This window comes from Erpetoichthys calabaricus, chromosome 2, assembly GCF_900747795.2.
Source record: "Erpetoichthys calabaricus chromosome 2, fErpCal1.3, whole genome shotgun sequence".
NCBI classification, from domain to species: Eukaryota; Metazoa; Chordata; class Cladistia; order Polypteriformes; family Polypteridae; genus Erpetoichthys; species Erpetoichthys calabaricus.
The window spans coordinates 41317393-41338802 of NC_041395.2; the positions used below are offsets into that span (position 1 = coordinate 41317393).

Here is a 21410-nt window from a genome sequence, read left to right on the forward strand (position 1 = left end):
CGCGTGTACACTATCTTTTCAGCATCTACAAAGAGATGGTCATTATTCAGAAAGCATGTTTCCAATCTGTCTGTAAAACCTCTGTGCGAAACAAGGTGGGAATGTAGAATAGATAGTGTCAAAGCACTTCGTTATCAATTGCCTGAAATTTGTGACGCACTCGATGAATTAGCTGAAGAGACTAATGATGCGATAATTAAAAGTGAAGCAGAAACACTGTATGAAACATTGAAGCAGTACAAATTCTTAGTGTCACTTGTGTTATGGTACGACGTGCTCTTCCAAGTCAATTTTGTGAGTAAAGAACTGCAAGATGAAACAGTAGATTTGAGCACTGCAATGGATTCGTACAACAACTTGATGACTTGGCTAAGGAAGCTGAGAGTTGATGGGTTTGTTCAGATTCTTGTTACAGCAAAGGAATTGGCTAAAAACATGGAAGTTGTTGCAATCTTTCCAGCCAAACGTCAAAGGAAAAGGCAGTATGATAAATCTGTGGAAAACTTCACACCTGGAAATGCTGAAGATGACTACAGGATAAATTGCTTCAACAGAATTGTGGATACTGCAATTCAATCCTTGCAGCCGAGATTTGAACAGCTGAAATCAAACCACAATCTATTTGGGTTTCTTGTCAGCTTCAAGAGCCTTCAGCGTGATGACATACGAAAGTTTACGGCGAGCCTCGAGCAAGCATTGACGTCATCAACAGACCAGTCAGCAGATATATGTGGGCGAGAATTAGCAGATGAAATGGAATCTTTAAGGCATATTCTACCAAATACCGCCAAAACCCCGGTAGAAATTTTGGCTTATCTGTCCACTAATGAAAGATACACTGCTTTCCCAAACTACTTTGTTGCAGTCAGAATATTTTTAACAATACCCGTAACTGTGGCATCTGGTGAAAGAAGCTTCTCGCGCCTCAAACTAATCAAGAATTACTTGAGGTCAACAATTCACGAAGATAGATTGAACAATTTGGCAATTCTTGCTATTGAGCATGATCTATGTAGGAAACAAAATTTTGATGATATACTGTATGACTTCGCTACACGCAAGGCTCGTAAAGTAAAGTTCATTTGATCGTGATTTTGTACTTAGTAAAGAATGAATAAAATGCAAAGATGAATTTATTTTCTAATACAAAATCTTAATTTTCACTTATTATCCTTATCCCTACCCCGACTGGGCCCCGCGCAATCCGTTTCGCATAGGGCCCCGCAATTGTTAGGGCCGGCCCTGGAAGCTGGGTACATTGCTTCAAGGGTACAACTGACAGACTCTGTGGTCAAGACACCAGGAATGACATGTATAGGAAGAATAGACTGCTCACCTGAATCTAAATTGTTACCAAATTTCTGTGCTAGTTGAAGACTGAACACAACAAACATTATGCTGAAACACATGATGTTCACATTACCATTGCAGGCCTAATAATCAAAAATGATATGATGGCTTACAGAGAAGCAATGGGCTATTTGACATGGTGACATCAGGACAACAATTCTTCACTTGATGTTAGCAAAACCAAAATTTTGGTAACATCAGGTGAAGAATTGTTGTCCTGACGTTACCATGTCAAATAGCCCAAAATGCATATATACATTAATATATAAGACTGGATGCAGACACACTAGACAGACTATCATATAACCTATAGGCTGGCTGTTTACTGGTATTTAGAGTTCTACTTTATCTTAGTACAGATAAATAGTTTTATGAGACTGAGTCTTTAAAGATGATATGTGATGTTGTGTGGAGCTATTGCTTTGTTGTTACCCTGAGTTCAAGTGGAAGATTCTTCATGCGTTGGTGTGCACTTGTAACCGACTGCAATCTATACAGCCTTTCTATGCGTTGTGTAAATGATCGTCACGTATCGTAGGATTAAAACAGAAGTTTTTACTTTCCTCTTCAAAACACTCTTTCCAAAACAAAAGGAAAAAAATGGACAGGGCGTCACATAAACATCTTCTCCCCTCTGCCCCCACAGCATCTACCACGCTTCTACCCTTTTTATTTATACAAGCACATTGCATATAAAACTATTTACAAAAAAATTACTCAAATTTTCCAAAGAGAGCTATTTACAATACACATTGCTTTATACAAAAAAAATCCTAATTTTATAATTACACATTCTTCACAAAAAAAATAAATAAATAAAAACAAAATGAAAAAATGGACAGGGCGTCACATAAATGTCTTCTCCCCTATGCCTATTAAATAATAAACTAAATCGATTACAAATTATTAATACAAAATAAGTGAAATAAAAATCGGGAAAAACTTGGGGAGAACTGCAACCACAACCTACCCCACAGCGTCCACAGCGATTCTAGAGACCCAAAAAACGTGGTGCATGCAGGTTGTGAGGTGTAACGCTAATTAACGCCCGTATTACAACAGATTATATTGTTAGTATGCTATTAACTATTTACAGGGATCAACTCTTTTTGGGGAAGTTCATAACTAAAAAAAAACGAAATTATAAATAACGTTTTACTCTTTGCTTCACACTCTTTCTCTTTGCTGCATGATTCTTATCAGTGCTGTGCTGCTGCTTCCTCAGCTCGCCTTTTTCTCTCTTTTTACATTTTATAGGGAAAAGGCATTAGTCTTTCTAACACAAGACTTTAGATGCTGAAATTCCCTTTTTGAAGTAATGGCTGCGCCTAAGCAGACAGGGCTCAGTGCTTAGCGTGGCAGACTGGATCTCACCTCTCAGGCTCACAAAAAGGAAGAGTTTGTTGGCTTTGGCTCTGCAAGAAGGAGATCAAGATTCGATGTTTCCAGTCATTTTGGAGAGTTTCTCCTCCCTGAGAGAATCTCAGAGATTGTGCCCTGAGAGAATTACCTGGGAGTTGAGTGATTTAGTGTCCAGCAAGTACCCCAGAGAGAGTGGGATATTCTTCAGAGCTTTAACGGAAGGTTGAACCTTCTCCTGATTGCATTAAAGTCACTTCCAGTTACAAAATCTGTGTCTTCTAATAAGTGGCTTCTTCTGTCCATCTTAGCTGACATCCCATGAATTACGAGTCTTTGTCCTTGCTTGAGTCCATTTGCACCCTCTGGCTCATTCATTCAGTCATGAATTCAGCATTACTGGCATAAACTCATTTGTGAGCTGCAAAAATTAAGTGTACCCCTATCTTCAACAGATAGTTTTGCACCCTAATTTGACAGTGATAACTTCTTGTTGGTGTTTCTTGTAATAGCATGTCAGTCTGTAACACCTGCTTGATGGACGTGTTGCCCATTCCTTCTTAGAGAAATTCACCAGCTATAGGTCTCAGGTCTTTCATGTACTGCTTGCTTAATGTGCTCCCCACAGCGCTTCACTTGTGTTAAGAGCTTAACTTTGATTTGGATATTCCATGCACTTCTAATTCTTCTTATCGGCACATTCTTTTGTGTATTTCCTCACAGCGATTCGTACTTAAACGCAGTGATTCTTTATTTTTCCTGTTCTCTCAAACTTGCACACACTACGCCAGCGTAGGTGAACTAACATTACATTTCAATACATGGTCATTTCTGCCCTTGACTTAAAGAGAAAGTGAAAGGGTAACAATAAAGGCAAGTGGGCAAAACTCAGAGAACACGGCTCCTTTACACTTGCGACCACGACAAAGGTGCAGGACTGGCTTTTGTCCTGATTGACCAAGGCGGAAGGTCCGAAGAGCTGCAGCAGTCGGCGAGTGTGTCACTGTGGGGAAAAGGTGCGTGAGACTCAAGCGATATGATTAAAGAAACGACACCTGGGCGTTTAAAATAACTAATATGTGGAATTTACATGCTAAAGATCGTTTAAACGAACATCAGTTGTGCAGATGCAGCAGTCCGAGTGTAGGGGACAACTTGCGTATACGGTCTCACTCTTACCCATTCTTGAACAATATTTTCATTACATTCAAACTCTTAGTTTTATATAATATGTGAAATTATACATATGTGTATGTGTATGTGTGAAAATTTAAAAGCAAAGGTCGTGGGGGTGGAGCAGGCGAGAGAATTATGACTTTTACTGCGCGGAATGGCAAAAGAATTGTTGATGCTGACTCTGCTGAAAAAACAAAAGTAATCTGCTGACTGGCACGATTTGAAATCTGCCCTCGTTTTTAATTCCTCTTATGTCTTTTGCTGCTTGTATATTACTTTTAGTTGAAAGCTATGTCGTCCAAAGAATGCCATGTTTTAATTTTATTAGTTATTAAAAAGGCATCTACTGACAAAATATGCAATATATAGCAGGATTTAAGGTGGAATGGGAAATCACATAAGCAGCCAACTTGGGCCTCATTTTACATGAATACTTTTCACTTTTCTTAAAAAAATCTGTTTTTTACCATGTTTTGTGTAATGTACAATATTACCCTTTTAGAAAACTCTTATAAATTAGTATTTATGGGATTGTTTTCATTAAATCGTTTTTCTGATTACAGTCTCAGACAGGCTGTCACAGCTACTACTGTTAGTGTTGCTCTTTCTGAGCCCCGCACAGTCCAGGCTTCTCTCTTCACAGCTCAGTTTGCACATTCACCTCAAGTGTTGACCTCACCTTGCATGTTAAGCTGACTGGAGATCCTAGACTTTGTATTAGAGAGTGCTGGTGAGTGGATATGAGTGTGCCACATAATGGACTATTTCACGTAAAAAGATGGCTCCCAGCTTTCAGTCACAGGCATATCATAAAAAGCCTGAATTAAAACAAAAACAGAAAAGTAGAAATGTTCAAATAATTTTAGACAGGACCCGTGCAACGTGAGGAAACATTAATCATTATTTTCCAAAGACTTGTACATGGCAATAATACAAAATGCAGAGTTGTTTTTATTTAGCTAAACTGCCTGGCATTGCCTGGGTATATTTATGGAATGAGTTAAGGAAAGAAAGCAAAGGTTTGTGTGTTTTATAAATGGTGACCCTGTTATTATTGCTAGCTTTCCCATCTATCATCCACTCTGCCACTCTGTCAATGTCTCTGCCCTTGTGGATTGAGAATTTGCTCTTTTTGGGTCTGATTAAATTCCAGAATTGTGGTAAATGAATTTCCCATTGGGATTAATAAAGTATCTATCTATCTATCTATCTATCTATCTATCTATCTATCTATCTATCTATCTATCTATCTATCTATCTATCTATCTATCTATCTATCTGTCTGTCTGTCTGTCTGTCTGTCTGTCTGTCTGTCTGTCTGTCTGTCTGTCTGTCTGTCTGTCTATCTATCTATCTATCTATCTATCTATCTATCTATCTATCTAAATGCTTCCTGGTCTATAACCATGAATGCTGTCACGTCTGTCTCGTTCTCTTAGTTCAGAGTGCACAGTGCACAGTGCACAGTGTTTAAATTATGAAGAAAAGCCAAATAAGCAGGAGATGAACAACAACCCTATGATTCTCCTTTGTGTTGCACTGCACTTTTGATCACACCTCACCTTGCAAAAGCACACAATGCTCTTTTTAAGTATATTACAGTAGACTGAAGAGGCACGCATCCTTACCTGGCTAAGTCATGTTAAGCTCTGGTCATTTTGTCTGCTTGTCTGGCTTCCATCTGTTGAAAGGCTTCACTTGCTCTGAGATAGCAGGTGGCAGTGGTGTGCAAACTGTTTGTTGTTGTTGTTAAGTGCCATCAAGTCAGTTCCAACTCACAGCAACCCAGTATACAACAGAGCGAAACATTGTCCGATCCTGAACCATCCTCACCATTCTTCCATGTCTGAACCCACTGTTCCAGCCACTGTGTCAATCCACCTTGTGTAGGGCCTTCCTTTTTCCACTTTCCTTCTACATTACCAAACATGATGTGCTTTTCCAGAGATAGCTCCCTCCTAACAACATTTCCAAAGAATGTGAGCCATAATTTCACCATCCTCGCCCCTAACAAGTATTCTGGTTGAACTTCCTCCAACACAGATCTGTTTGATCTTTTGGTGGTCCATGGGATGTTCAACATTCTTTGTCAGCACAATAAGTCGAAAGTGTCAATTCTTCATTGATCTTCCTTATTCATCATCCAGCTTTCACACCCATACGAGGCGATTGAAAATACCATTGCTTGGATCAGACTCAATTTAATCCTTAAAAACATATCTTTGCCTTTTAACACTTTGGAGAAGTCATTCACAGCAGATTGTCCCAGTGCAATATGTTGTCTAATTTCCTTATTGCTTCTTCCATGGACATTGATTTTGGATGCAAGTAGAATGAAATTGTTCATAACTTCAATCTGTTCTCCATCTGTCATTATGTTGCATGCTGATCACGTTGTGAGGATCTTTGTCTTATTTATATTCAGATGTAATCAATATTGCAGACTGTGGTCTTTGACCTTCATCAGTAGATGGTTTAAGTCCTCTTCGTTTTCATCAAGCAAGCTTGTATCATCTGCATATTTCAGGCTGTTGATCAGTTTTCCTCCAATTCTGATTCCACAATCTTCTTTGTATAGTCCGGCATCTCGGATGATTTACTCAGCATAAAAATTGAATAGGTATTGGGAAAGAATACAACCTTGACTCACACCCTTCCCAACTTAAACCATTCAGTATTCCCTTGTTCCGTCCAAACAACTGCCTCTTGGTTCACGTAGAGGTTCTGCATGAGGATTATTAGATGTTCTGGGATTCCCATTCTTCACAAAGTTATCCATAATTTGTTGTGATCTACATAGTTGATGAAGCACAGGTAGATGTTCTTCCGGTATTCTCTGCTTTCAACCAAGATCCATCTCACGTCAGCAATGATATCTCTTGTTCCACATCCTGTTCTGAATCCCACTTGCAAATCTGGTAGCTCTATGTTGATGTACTGCTCCAACCACCTTTGAATTATCTTCAGTAGGATTTTGCTTCCATGAGATATTAGTACTATTGTTTAGTAATTCCCACATTCTGTTGGATCACCTTTTTTTGGAATGGGCACAAATATTATTCTTTCCCAGTCTGTAGGCCAGATAGCTATTTTTTAGATTTCTTGGCCTAGATGAATGAGCGCTTCCACAGCTGCATCTGTTTGTTGAAACATTTCAATTGATATTCCATCAATTCCTGGAGCCTTGTTTTTCACCAATGTCTTTAGCGCAGCTTCGACTTCCTCCTTCAGTATCATTGGCTCTTGATCATATGCTACCTCCTGGAATGGTTGAGCCTCATCCAGTTTTTCCTGGTATAGTGACTCTATGTACTCCCTCCATCTTCTTTTGATTCCTTCTGTGTCATTTGATGTTTTTCCTGCAGAATCCCTCAATGTTGCAGCCCGAGGCTTGAATTTCTTCTTCATTTCTTTCAGCTTGAGAAATGCTGACCGTGTTCTTCCTTTCTGAATTTTCAAATCCAGGTCTTTGCACATATCATTTTAATACCTTGCTCTATCTTCTCTAGCTGCTCTTTGAAATTTTTTGTTCAGCTCTGCCACTTCCAATCATACGATCTACTACTCTGGGAGTGAGGAATCAAAGAGGAATGACGTCTCAATCATCGTCAGGAAGAGCATCTCGAGATATATCTTGAAGTATAATGCGGTCGGTGACAGGATAATATCTACGTACCTACAAGTAAAACCAGTCAGCACAACTATTATACAAATGTATGCACCAAACACTAAGGCTACAGATGAGGAAATTGAAGATTTTTATCAACTTCTGCAGGCTGAAATCGATCAACAAGTCAAGACATACTAATAATCACCAGTGATTGGAATGCAAAAGTGGGAGACAAGGAAGAAGGATGGGTAGTTGGGAAATAGGAGGTAAGAATGACGGTGGGGAATGCGTTATCAAATTTAGTAAAAAGATGGAGACTGTACTCATGGATATCACTAGATAGAATGCATACTTTAGTGTCTGGAGAAGATGGAGAAGTTCAATTCTGAAAGTGAGAACAAGACCGGGAGCCAAGTATGGAACGGACCACCAACTGCTCATATGCAAGGTCAAGTTGAAGTTGAAGAAAATGAAAGCAATGCCACAAGAGCCAAAGTATGGTTTCAAACATATACCACCTGCGTTTAGAGATCATCTCCAAAACAGATTTAATGCATTGAGCACAAATGATTGAATGCCAGATGAACTGTGGAACTACATCAAGGATATCATACACTAAGAAAGCAAAAGGTCACTAAGAAGACAAGAAAGAAAGAGAAGACCAAAGTGAATGTTGAAGGGGACCCTGGAAATTGCTCTTGAACATAGAAAAGCCAAAGCAAAAGGAAGAAGTGAGAATGTGGCACACAGGAAAAAAAAAACAAGGCACTTGGAAACCCAGGGTCAAAAGTCTGTATTCCAAAGTCATCTGTCTTGTCCATGCAGTCCTACAGGCCATATATGCAAAATTTGGGCCAGATCTGTCAAAGGGTTTAGGATTATATAGGGAATATTCAGACAGACAGACAATTATATATGTATATATAGATTCTAATTTTTTCAAGGTGACACATTCTTTACCACTGGTGATTTATGGCACTATCAGACTGATTTTAAATCCCCATCCAAGAACAGTCTTGCACAAACTCACATTAAGTCATAACAGGATAATATAGAATTGCCAAATTATTTTGACATGCATGCATCTGGAATGTTCCAGGAATGCTGTCCTTTTTTAAGAAAAATCCAATATGGACAAAAGTCATGCAAAAATAACTTGCAAACTGCACATACAGTGGACAGGTTGGACTTTGAATGCAGGAGATTAGGACAAAGATAGTGCCCAAGTTGCCTTTTGATTCAGTAAAACTAATGTGTAGACCTACTGAGTTAAAAATGACTGAATGCTGTTACAGCTGGAAATCATTCCTGCAATAAGTAATCCATCCATCCATTTTCCAACCCGCTATATCATAACGCAGGGTCACGGGGGTCTGCTGGAACCAATCCCAGCCAACACAGGGCACAAGGCAGCAACCAATCCTGTGCAGGGCACCAACCCACCGCAGGATACACACCCACACACCAAGCACATGCTAGGGACAATTTAGGATCGCCAATGCACCTAACCTGCATGTCTTTGGACTGTGGGAGGAAACCCACGCAGACACGGGGAGAACATGCAAACTTCACGCAGGGAGAACCCGGGAAGCGAACCCAGGTCTCCTAATTGTGAGGCAGCAGCGCTACCACTGTGCCACCGTGCCACCCGCAATAAGTAATAATATCTCAAATTTTTCTAGATTCACAGACAAGTAGTTGTCATTCATCTACATTTTTAATACAGTGACATAATTAATTATGGCACCATCTGAGAAACATCATTTGGTGACAGAGAAATGTATAACTGGGTATCATCTGCATACGAGTGAAAATTATTTTTGTGTTGTCTAATGGTAGAACCCAATGGAAGCAAAAAAAGTGAAAATAGTTAAGGTCTGAGTTCAGAGCCGTGCTGGGCAGTGTTCTTCTCGAGAGCCCACTGTAACTTTACAGCCTATGTTATAGAATAGAACATCAATGGTGTCAAAGGCTGCACTTAAGTCTGACAAAATAATTAATGTTGAATTTCCTTCATCAGAGAACATTAGAATGTCGTTTACAACACAGGCTAGCACTGCTTCTGTACTGTGCCCTGTGTGGAAGCCTGACTGGAATTTTTAAAATAAACTATGATGTATAAGGTGAGACCTAAGTTGTATAGCAAGTAATTTTTCAAGTATTTTAGAAAGAAATGGTGAATTTGAAATAGATGTATAACTGTTAAGAGTGTGTGGGTATAGCTCTGATTTTTATATTATGAGTCTGATAACTGATACTTTTAGTGCATCAGGTACCACACCATTTAGTAATAAACTGTTGATAAGGCTAAGAATGGGTGCTGTGAGAGCCGCCATTGAGCTTTTCACCAGTTGTGTTGGGACTGAATCTAAGAAAAGGTAATAGGTTTCATTTTAGAAATTAAAGTTGTGACTTTCATTTCTATTATCAAGTGGTAACTTGAAATTAATGCTTAGGATAAATAGGATAAATTATTTATTATTGTAAACCTGAGTTAGCATGACATTGCTACAAGAAGTTCCTGTTGCTTTTGTTTTTTTTTTTTTGGCACGTATTGACTTTTTATAGTAAAAAGCTCTGTCCTGTCACTTTTTCAGAGATGGAGCTCAGAATCAAGTTTGAAGCCCTTTTTTTGCTAACTGTGTTTCATTTCCCAGGAAGTAAACAGCAAGGTGAGGGAGACTTCATATTATTGACACAATCAGCAATTGTTCTACTTATCACAAAAATCCACATGTATTGACTGAATATTTCTTGTAGATGCCACAAATGTTTATGTTTAGCTTTATTGCAACTGAAAAGCAACTAGAAATTACAAACAAGTATGACGATGTGTTGTGTAGTATAATAAAATTATTAAAATACTGTATGCAATTATAATGTACAGGAGTTCCATTTATTTTTGCCAAGTGTTTTAAGTGTCAAATAAAAAAAGAAGAAAGATTAGTGGAAATTAGAGGTCAAACATGGATGTATTTCTTATTTCTTCCACAAGTGACAATTTTAAATAAATAGATAAACAATCATAATATCATGTCCTCTAAATTATTATGAGCCCCTACAGAAATAATTGCTAAATTTAGTTATTTTTAAACAAACAATGCAATTTGTTAGTGTCACTTCAAGAAGAAATAATGCAATGCATTTAAAAGTTTGCATTCATGCTCACTTCTTGGGCAGTGGGGCAGTTGTAGACACACCACCAGGTTATTTTTATGGGTTGGGTGGTCTTGTCTGTAAAAATTTGAGAAATGGCAGTCAAGTCTGAGGAAACTGGAACTTTTAATAAATTGGGAAGCGATTTAGAATTAATGATTTTACAAGCCTCTAGAGAAAAATAGTCAAGTATCAGAGGGTTTTCTAACAACAGTTTGTGAGCATGAGCATGAATGGTGATAGAGGACTATTACGAGTTACCACTTCCAGCACTTATACTTTTCATCCTTTTTTTTTCTTATATTCCTAAAATTTTAACTTCCTTAGACACATTTGAAATTATTGTCCCTAATAATCCTGTTGTTGGCATTGCTGGGAAATCTGTCATCCTCCCATGCCACATCTCTCCGGCTTTAAGTGCAGTGGACATGGAGATCACTTGGTCAAGAAACTCAGAGCTTATATACGGCTATTCAAGTGGAGCGGAGAAGATCGATGATCAGCATTGGAAGGGCAGGGTGGGACTGTTCACGGATGAGCTACACAATGGCAACGTATCTCTGAGGTTGCAAGATGTGCGAGTCTCTGATCTGGGCTCATACACCTGCAATGTCCTGACATCGACTTATTTCAGAGATGGAACATTTGCATTAGATATTGTAGGTAAGCGGAAATAAATTTTTTATGGAAAAAATATTAAGTCTTATGTTTTATTGTAATTCAATTATGTCTGACCTAGCATCAAATAGACATATTGGGCCTTAAAATGATGTTGTTGTGTTATGCAATTAATGCCTTTTCACCCTTAAAGCAAAGAAACATTTGTGATTTCAGCCTCACCAGTTAGCAATGAAGGAGTTATAGTTGGTGTTTAAATTATTTTGAGTATTTAGGACATTTCTGGCTAAAGTGCACTATTTTCAGAGAAATTTTTTATTTTAAATTAATTCAATAATATAGTAATTAATTCCAAGTATCCAGGCCCAAACCCCTGGTCACTGTCTGTGTGGTTTGCAAGTTTACCCCGTGACCATATGGAGTTTTCCTCCCATCCCTAGACATGAAAGTTTATCTAACTGGAGACTCTAAATCGACCAAGTATGCGTGTGTGTGTGTTCTGTTATAAACACGTATCCTGTCCAGAACTGGTACTTGCCCTGTGTCTGATTCTGCAAAGATAGACTGTTGCTCATTTTAAAGCTGTAGATGAAGAAACAACTCCAGAAAGTCGAATGGATATTCTTGATAGTTTTGTTCATTTATGTATGGAATCATTTCATAAAAATGTACACACGCTGAGAACATTTTTAGCAACACCTGTTCTGTATCAGCCAATCATGTAGCAGCAGCACAATGCATAAACTCCTGCAGATACAGGTTAGGATCTTCAGTTAATAATTACCTCATACACCAGAATGGGAAAAAAATGTGATGTCAGTGATTTTGACAGTGGCACAATTGTTTGTGCCAGACAGACTGGTTTGAGTATTTCTGTTACTCATGATCTTATGGGATTGTCTTGTTCAAGAGTCTCCAGAGATTACACAGTGGTGCAAAAACAACAAAAATCCAGTGAGCAGAAGTTTTGTGAACAGTAACACCTTATTGATAAGAGTGGTCAGATGAGAATGGCTATGCTGGTTTGAGCTGACAGAAAGGCGATGGCAACTCAAATACACATCCTGTACTATTGTGGTGAGCAGAAAAGAATTCACAAATTCACGAAATGCACAAAATGTAGAACCTTGAGGCAGATGAGCCACACTAGTAGAAGACCACTTTGGGTTCCAGTCATGTTAGAGAAGAACAGAAAGCTGAGGCCCCAGTGTGCACAGGATCGCCAAAACTGGACAGCTGAAGACTGGAAAAATGTTGCCTGGTCTGATGAATCTCGATTTCTACTTAGGCACACAAATGATTGTCACAAACTGCATGAATCCATGTACCCAACTAGCCTTGTGTCAACAGGAGGTGGTGGTGTAATGATGTGAGAATTTTTTTCTTGGGACACTTTGGGCTCATATATGCCAATAAATCATTGCTTGAATGCCACAGCCTATTTGAGTTGTGTTGCTGACCATGTGCATCCCTTCGTGGCCACAATTTATCCATCTTCTAATTTGTACTTCAAGCATGATAATGCACCATGTCATACAGTAAAGGTCATCTCAAACCGGTGTTCATTAACATGTCAATGAGTTTAGTGTTCTTCAGGGGCCTTCCCTTGTCACTGGATCTGAATCCAATAGAAGACCTTTGGGATGTGGTGGAATGGTAGATTTGCAGCATGAATGTGTGTATATATATATACAGTAGAAATGTATACTATAGAAAGGTAAAAAAATGACATTGTATCGGTAGTGGTTAGTGTCTTGGTGTCTTTACATGACTCGATGGCCTCTTTTCTCTGCATTTCATAATATTTTAGAGGTAAACCTGTTATTGTATGTTTTAGTCTTTTTTTCTCTCTTTTCTAGGATTTGGAGAGGAGCCTCATCTTTTTCTGGACAGCACCCCAGGAAATAAAATTAAACTGAAATGTGAATCACAGGGCTGGTTTCCTAAGCCAGTTTTGAGATGGGCAACAGTAATGGGCCAGGACTTAACAACACGTGCTGACACTACGGAGAATGAGGACAAAGTCTCCCTGGTTGGAGTGAGCAGCACACTTTGGGTGACTGAGAGGGACAGACATGGAGTCATCTGTGTAATTCACCACAGTGAAACAAAGTCAAGCATTCAAGCACAGATTGAAATTGACGGTCAGTAATTAATCTGCTGTCACTGATTGTCCTTTTTAAATATCACAATGTCATCGAAGTGCTAAGTGTGCCATCTGCTTTTACTTTGCATATTGAGGTGTGTGAGATCCTGTTGCCCAAATAATGTGGGCTTCCATGTGTAAACTCAGTCACTGCTGCTTTGATTTAAGTGGCCACAAAGTCTTCACACTTAACTCAATATACATGTTCCATACATCAGAATAAAAGAAAGACATTTCTCTGTCACAATATTTACATGTGCAGAAAGAGTTGTAAGTTTGGAATATAAATTACAGCACAGTAAGTTTCAAAGTTCAATCATGTTTTTACCAGAAATATACTTTGAATATTGTTCTTATTAGCATAAATGTTGCAGCACCATGAAAGTGATGCACAGTGTATCAGCAATAACCAGAATACGATGGCTATGAAGTATCCACAGGTAGCAAGTCTATTTTTGTTGTTTAATTTAATTTTATTGTTTAAAGCAGAAAAAACAGGATTCTTTATTCAGTGTCCAGATAAATGTCTGCATTATGAAGATTCTTTACTAGAAGCACTAAATGCTAGATATCCAAACGAAGGCCAGGCTTTGTTTTTTTTCAAAATGTATAAATATCATAGGGTGGAGCAGTGGTAGTGCTGCTGCCTCGCAGTTAGGAGACCCGGGTTCGCTTCCTGGGTTCTTCTTGCGTGGAGTTTGCATATTCTCCCTGTGTCTGCGTCGGTTTCCTCCTGGCGCTCTGGTTTCCTCCCACAGTCCAAAGACATGCAGGTTAGGTGGATTGGCGATTCTAAATTGGCCCCAGTGTGTGCTTGGTGTGTTTGTGTGTGTCCTGTGGTGGGTTGGCACCCTGCCTGGGATTGCTTGTTGGCCGGGTGTTGGCTACAGCAGACCCCCATGAGCCTGTGTTCAGATTCAGCGGGTTGGAAAATGGATGGATGGATAAATATCGTAAAGGAGCTATGTTGTGAGAAGAAATTTCAGCAGAATAAAATTGCAAACTCATTTTTTTGTTGATCTCTTTATATTATACTTTTTTAGATTTTACTTCTCTAGACAAATTACAAAATTAAAACCATAAAAAGTTATGTCATTACTCTTCACAGCTCAAGCACGGTTGGTTATTTCTTAGGGGAGTTTTGTTTCATAGTCAATGTCCTCATTAAGCCGTCTGCTTCAGTTAGTGTTGTGTGGGTCATCTCATGTTGAACTCCAGTGTGTATGAAATGGCTTTAAAATGTCTGTAGTTAAAACCTCATTTGAAATGGACATCAAGAAAGAGATTTACAGTGTGTTGCTGTGTAGATCAATGTTAGCTGAAAATATGTTATCTTTACTGTGAAAACGAATTTGTGATTTTAAAGCATTTTAACAGAAAATGCTGTTTACAGGTAGAGAGATTGTATATTAAGAATATTTGGAAACTCCTAAATTATGTCAAAGCTTGTTAAAATAATTGCTATAGGTTTGGTGCATGCACTGATACAGCACGTTGCTGCACCCACCTCACAACGAAACACCTGGATTGGGACACGAGTGCCGTGGGTGACACCTCAGCACCACACTAGAACAGTGTGAGTTTTTTTTTTTATGGTGGCTGGAGTGTCATTCCTGCCATCAACCCCCAAGTTTTTTAAATAACTCGATTAACATTACCCAACATTTTTTTTGTGCAATTAATTTTATAATGTTTTGTCCATTATGAAGGTCCATTTTACATTATATTATTTAAGAGCATGATCTAATATGACCCAGAAAATGTGCACATGTAAAGTCAGAAGCTGTCATGGATGCTGATTTTGCCTTGCAGTGATACTAATAATTAAAAATGCTTAGCTTAATATCCATCCATTTTCCAACCCACTGAATCCGAACACAGGGTCACGGGGGTCTGCTGGAGCCAATCCCAGCCAACACAGGGCACAAGGCAGGAACCAATCCCGGGCAGGGTGCCAACCCACCGCAGGACACACACAAACACACCCACACACCAAGTACACACTAGGGCCAATTTAGAATCTGCCAATCCACCTAACCTGCATGTCTTTGGACTGTGGGAGGAGACCGGAGCGCCCGGAGGAAACCCACGCAGACACGGGGAGAACATGCAAACTCCACGCAGGGAGGACCCGGGAAGCAAACCCAGGTCCCCAAACTGCGAGGCAACAGCGCTACCCACTGCGCCACCGTGCCGCTAGTTTAATATCTCATCTGGAATTATAGTTATTTTGTCATGAAAATTAAAGTGTTCAAAATTATAAAGTTTCTCTCTTGAAACTGTTACTGGTAAAGTAATTAAAAGATTTTCCTCTCCTTTCTCTCTGTAGATGAATTTTTTAGTCTTGTCTCACCTGGATGGAAGACGTTCTCAATACTTTCAATATTTATTGAAGTCGGAATACTGCTGTTTTTACTTGCTGCAGTGTATTTGTTCAAGAAGTCTAAAGGTATGTGTCATCTGCTCATTGGTAATGGGGTTTAATTCTGCTAGAGTCTTACTTTTAATCGCATCCAGCAGTTTTGAAAAATAACCGTTAGGTAAAAGCTGAATAAAAAAGTAACCCATAGCTTTATAAGAAAACCACTTCCTAGTGTATGTCCCATAGCTGCCCTATCAAACTTTTAAAATCTTGTTATGTCTCATCACCCTGAATCGAGGTGCTCCTGCATTTGAATGTTTCTTTTCCATTTTCTCTGGGTTGCATACATTTGTTGTTTAGACCTCAACACTGAATATTAATATTTTAGTATTTTAGCAGTTATATTTATCCAAAGCAACTTACAAAATATGTTAACATAATTGAACAGACTTCAGTTACTGGTCTGTTTAAACTAGTGTTCCGTGATTTATTATTTGGTCCTTGAATATATTTTTCTTCTTATAGTCCCATATATTCCTATTTTTTTATATCAATTAAGCAGTGGTCATTGTCTCCTTATGCTTTATTTTTTAGTAGGAGACAACACAGTGGAGTGCTGCACTGTACAAGTCAACATAAATGACATTTAACAGATGTGTCAGCTTTTGTTTTCCCACTTCAAACAACATTTGGTTTTAATAAGATTACTCAAGCACAATGTAACAGGCTCAAGTACCAGCCAAATTCATTACATCTGAAGTAGACCTAACTGGCCATATGAGTAGAAGTGTGGATGCATCAGCTTGAGTGTCGTGATGCTGTATGTTGTGTGCTTTTACAATTTTTGCTGGTTAGGCCATTTCTGTCTTTTGCATTATCATGTTTGTTGTGTAAAATGTGGATTTATATGTATGTGTTAAACAATAGGGCATCCCATTTCCACATGCAACTTAAAGTCAGGGAGGTCTGCTTCACAGGCTGACTTCCACAAGTGACCAGTACCTGATTCAGTTTTTTACTGACAATCACATGAATGGGATTATGAGTAACACTGAAATATTTATGTACTCCATTACATCATGGAATCTCATTTTAGACTCTAAACTCCTCCAACACTTCCAGAACCACTTGGTCACTAAAAAGCTGTCATCACTTCTGGGCTATCAGTTGTCAATGATAATAGTTTAGCAAAGTGATCTTTCTTAGGTATGCATAGTGCCATGATATTTCTTTCTTGGAGAAGTTGCATTGCACACATAATTGTTCCTAGGTGTTTCTTCCTCCCTTGAAGTTTAAGGTAAAGTGGATCCAGTCATAAACTCAACACTCGATAACCCACTTAGTATACTACATGTTTCATATCTGGGTAGTCACCCATTGTAGCAAAAACACGTGTGCAGCTCTAGGAGGAGGCACACTAAATTTTCAAGTTCTCTGTCACAAGACTGTCTCATTGTAAATCACCTGCTGTTCATGGAAGCTGAGCTCATAGACTGTCTCAGAGTAGAAATCAGACACCAGCAGGCACTGCCACAACGGAATTGTATTTGCTTCTGGGAATGCTGAAATACCAGTACATCTATGGTTCATTTGAGTTAGCAAAAAAGGCATTCATTTAAATAATGAAATTGTGAGTTCAGTTTCAGTTACCCACGGTGGCGCAGTGGACCTGGGTTCGCTTCCCGGGTCCTCCCTGCGTGGAGTATGCATGTTGTCTGCGTGGGTTTCCTCCGGGTGCTCCAGTTTCCTCCCACAGTCCAAAGACGTGCTGGTTAGGTGGGTTGGTGATTCTAAATTGGCCCTAGTGTGTGCTGTGGGTGTTTGTGTGTGTCCTGTGGTGGGTTGGCACCCTGCCTGGGATTGGTTCCTGCCTTGTGCCCTGTGTTGGCTGGGATTGGCTCCAGCAGACCCCTGTGTTCAGATTCAGCGGGTTGGAAAATGGATGGATGGAGTTCAGTTTCTTTTTGCCCAGAACTATTTTATGTAATATTGCAGCTAGTCTTGACATAATAATGAAAACCTCACTAATTAGATTGCAGCTACCAGCCTTTGGCCTCTAGGTGTCAAGGCATTGCCAGGGGTTCATCCGTGGCTATTGTGTCTTTTCTCTTTACCCATTGTGTATTATTTAGTAGTTTATGTTATATTTGCATTTTATTGCTTTGCTTGTTAATTATTTTTAATTAATTAACAAAGCATATTGAATATGTATTTATTATATTGTGTGACTTCAACAACACAACAATTACAAGGCACCATCTGAGGGTGAACAGTAGAATAAAAGGAGAAAACAAAATAGAAAGAAAATACATCCTAGTTGGGAAATATGAACTATGGAGAATGAGTCAGGCAATGCCATAGTACTGATTAGTTTGCGGAGAGGCTTTGGTCTTGTCACACTACTGGACTACTGCAGCTCTCTGCTGGCAGGAATCCTGGCATGTGTCACCATCATGCAGTACGTCTGGTGTTCAATCAGCCAAGGTGGGCACATGTCACTCCTGTTTCTAGATCACTACAATGGCTCCATGTAGCAGAAAGTATTAAGATCAAATCAATGTTTGCCTTCAGAGTAGTCAGTGGATCAGTATCCATCTATCTTTCTATCTATCTTTCTGGAGACACTTTTGAGGTCCTTTGCTCCTTCTTGATCACTCAGGTCTGCTGTTGAATGGGGTCTGGTGATGCCACCTCTGCATGGTATCAAATCTCAGTCCATGCATTTTTCATGTGTATCACCTAACTGCTGGAAAGAGCTGCCTAATTCCATCAGGAATTCTGATTTTCTCAATATGTTTAAGAAGCATATGAAGACTCTTGTTCAGTGAATTTCTGTCTAACTGATATTAACTGTTAGGTTTATTACAGGTAGCACAGTGGTAGTGCTGCTGCTTTGCAGTAAGGAGACTGTGGAAGATTGTGGGTTCGCTTCCTGGTTCCTCCCTGTGTGGATAGCGCTTTGAGTACTGAGAAAAGTGCTATATAAATGTAATGAATTATTATTATTATTATCTAGGAGCTGTGATTCTCTTGTGTTTTGTTCTGAGCTCTTCACATGTGATGACGTAACCTTGTCCTAATACATTTTTTCCAAACACTCCCCCCAATTGGTCTTTACTTAATTTTGTAAGTCACTTTGGATAAAAGCATCTGCTAAGTAATAAATGTAAATGTAAATATGAATGCTCCTAAGGTGTCTCAACACACACAATTATGGCAGTTGAACAGACAACTTGTTTTGTGTAGGAGGACTGGTAGAGGAAGTTCTTCTTTTGACATATTTTTGCTGTAAATAAAATGACACCAAATTAAAATAGTTCATTTTACACATGCTTGGCTTATTGTCTTGTTCTGTCTGTTGTCCCATTACCATTTCTTTGAATGGAGGCAGATGGAATGGGATTTTTAATTTTTTTTATTTTATCGATTTTATTGTATTCATTCTATACAAATCAACCCCCACCCCTGAGAATTTGTAAGGAAAAAAATGAATGACAATAAGGGTTTGTTGCCAAAAAAGGATAGAATAATGTTCAGTTATTCCTATTTTTTAAATCTGGTAGGACCAGTGGCGTAGGAAGGCGGGTACGGTGGGTGTGGCCCGCACCGGGTACCAGCTCTGAAGGGGTGACAAAAAATTGCCGGTTTTGAATTAATGTGCCTTTTTGTTACATACAATAACATCAAATAATTTACATGGGCTTTAACAATCCCTAATTGCAGCAAATAGCGGGTGAACGATGTGATGCTGTAATGATTTAGTATTATTGTGTGGTGCGTGGGGGGAGGGGGTGTTCTGTCTCGTTTCTTTTGAACTGTGCTGGTGCTCAAGTAAACAAACATCCGGTCCTGTGACTCATTGTCTCATCCCTGCCATAAATATATCATCGCCCCAAGTCGTTCTGTGCAACAAGATGATATTTTTAACCCGAACATCATAATAATATAGTCAACGCGAAACATTTTAGACATTGGAGTGGGTAGGTATTGTCCGCTCTAGAACCGACCATAAAATAAACAAATTTGCTTTAGGATCATTCTGCGAGCGAACAGACAATATCTCCCTCCCCATCCCACTATCTTAAGGCCCCTATATATACGAGCCGGGACACACGACAAAATCATGTGTCACAATTCTGGTTAATTGGCGATTTGGTGTAATTTTTGGCGACAAATCAGAGGCCAAGAAGGGACAGTATTGGGAAATTATCATTGGTGTTCTCTTGATTTGGCTCGCTATTGCCTTTATTTTACGTTGCCAAGACGGTATTTTTAAATGTATTTTTTTTCTAATTTTTCGATGCTTCTTCAAGTTTTCCTTGAAATTCATGTTGAAAATCTATGGTAACTTAAACGTGTGCATAATTTATTGTTCCAATTTCGATGTATTTTTCGAGATGTGCTGTTCATAAGACTTCAATAGTGATACCGTTTTTGGAGATTTATTCCTATCTGGCTGCAAATACGTCGCCGGGTTCTTCGGAAGGCTGGGCTTCGAAATTTGGGGTTGCAACATCTGTTGTGTTACATTTGGTGGAAATACCGGTCGCCACGGACAAACCCAATAACCCTTCGTTATACTCTTAGGACACATTTTCGCATGTGTCCCAGCCTGGGTATATAGGAGCTCTACACTGTCTAAAACGTTTCCATGCCGACAATACCTCGTAATGAGCAATACTTTGTCGTGCTGCAATTTAATATTTAAAAATTAATCAGATTTACGCTACGAATAATATCCATCTGTGAGACGGTGAAGACGTTTTTGTGCTATTATACGGTACTTTGCTTCGTTCATCGAATCATTCTTCTCTTTTCCTTCTATGATATTGATTTTGGTAACTAGAGTTTTGAGTTTGTAAAATAAAATAAATATACTAGATACTATAATATAGCGTGTTTGTACTGGTGGACAAGGGGGTGACAAGTTTAAACACCGCACCGGGTGCCACCAGACCTTGCTACGCCACTGGGTAGGACTAAACTCATCACAGTATCAAACAGTACATTATGGTTTCAATGTTTAAATAATGGAGTAGTGATAAAGAGACAGTTGATGTTTTTCTTTTTGTTTAAGTTAGAAGAAAGACTTAAATGGCTTTTGCAAAAAGAAAGTTTGAAGTCACACAAAAAGCCTTTTTTTCACAAAATGTATGTCCATCTCAGACAGTTTTACCATCACAGTCAAACTTTCATGTTCTATGCTGTTGGAAATGACATCTGACATGCACAACCTGCATTGCATTTGACTGGACTTCAGATATTTGATTTCTGCCACTTAAATGGAATTTTGTCAGCCCTATGGGTATCAACAATTTTTTTGTTAATCTAACTATTTTGACACATTCAGTCACTTAACCTGCTAAACTGCATTAGGAATTTTTGCATCCTCCATCATCCCCACTGGAATATTCACTTGATTTGTTGTTCCTCAGAGCTCTGGCAACAGTATCCAAATTCATATACTGTACAATTAATAACAACTTTAAAGTAAAGAATAAAGTGTGACTAGTATACTAATGTTATTTATATCAGAATATATCTACATTATTTTTGGACTGAGCCTTTAAATCTTGTCATTCTTTTTTTTCAGAAAAAATAGAATTTGAGAAGTACTTTCTTGAAGCAGGTAA

At 38.8% G+C, this 21410-nt stretch overlaps 2 protein-coding genes across 2 annotated transcripts in view; both read left to right on the forward strand.

The window, feature by feature from the left end:
• Nucleotides 1-21410, forward strand: part of LOC114643436 (E3 ubiquitin-protein ligase TRIM39-like) — a 303199-nt gene that overhangs the window by 264530 nt on the left and 17259 nt on the right. The gene's annotated exons all lie outside the window — the stretch shown is intronic.
• On the forward strand, nt 10980-15920 carry LOC127526559 (butyrophilin-like protein 8). Its single transcript, XM_051922336.1, has 3 exons — nt 10980-11314; nt 13129-13413; nt 15745-15920. Exons 1-3 carry the CDS (start codon nt 11080-11082, stop codon nt 15897-15899), a joined length of 675 nt encoding a protein of 224 aa, XP_051778296.1. The 5' UTR covers nt 10980-11079; the 3' UTR covers nt 15900-15920.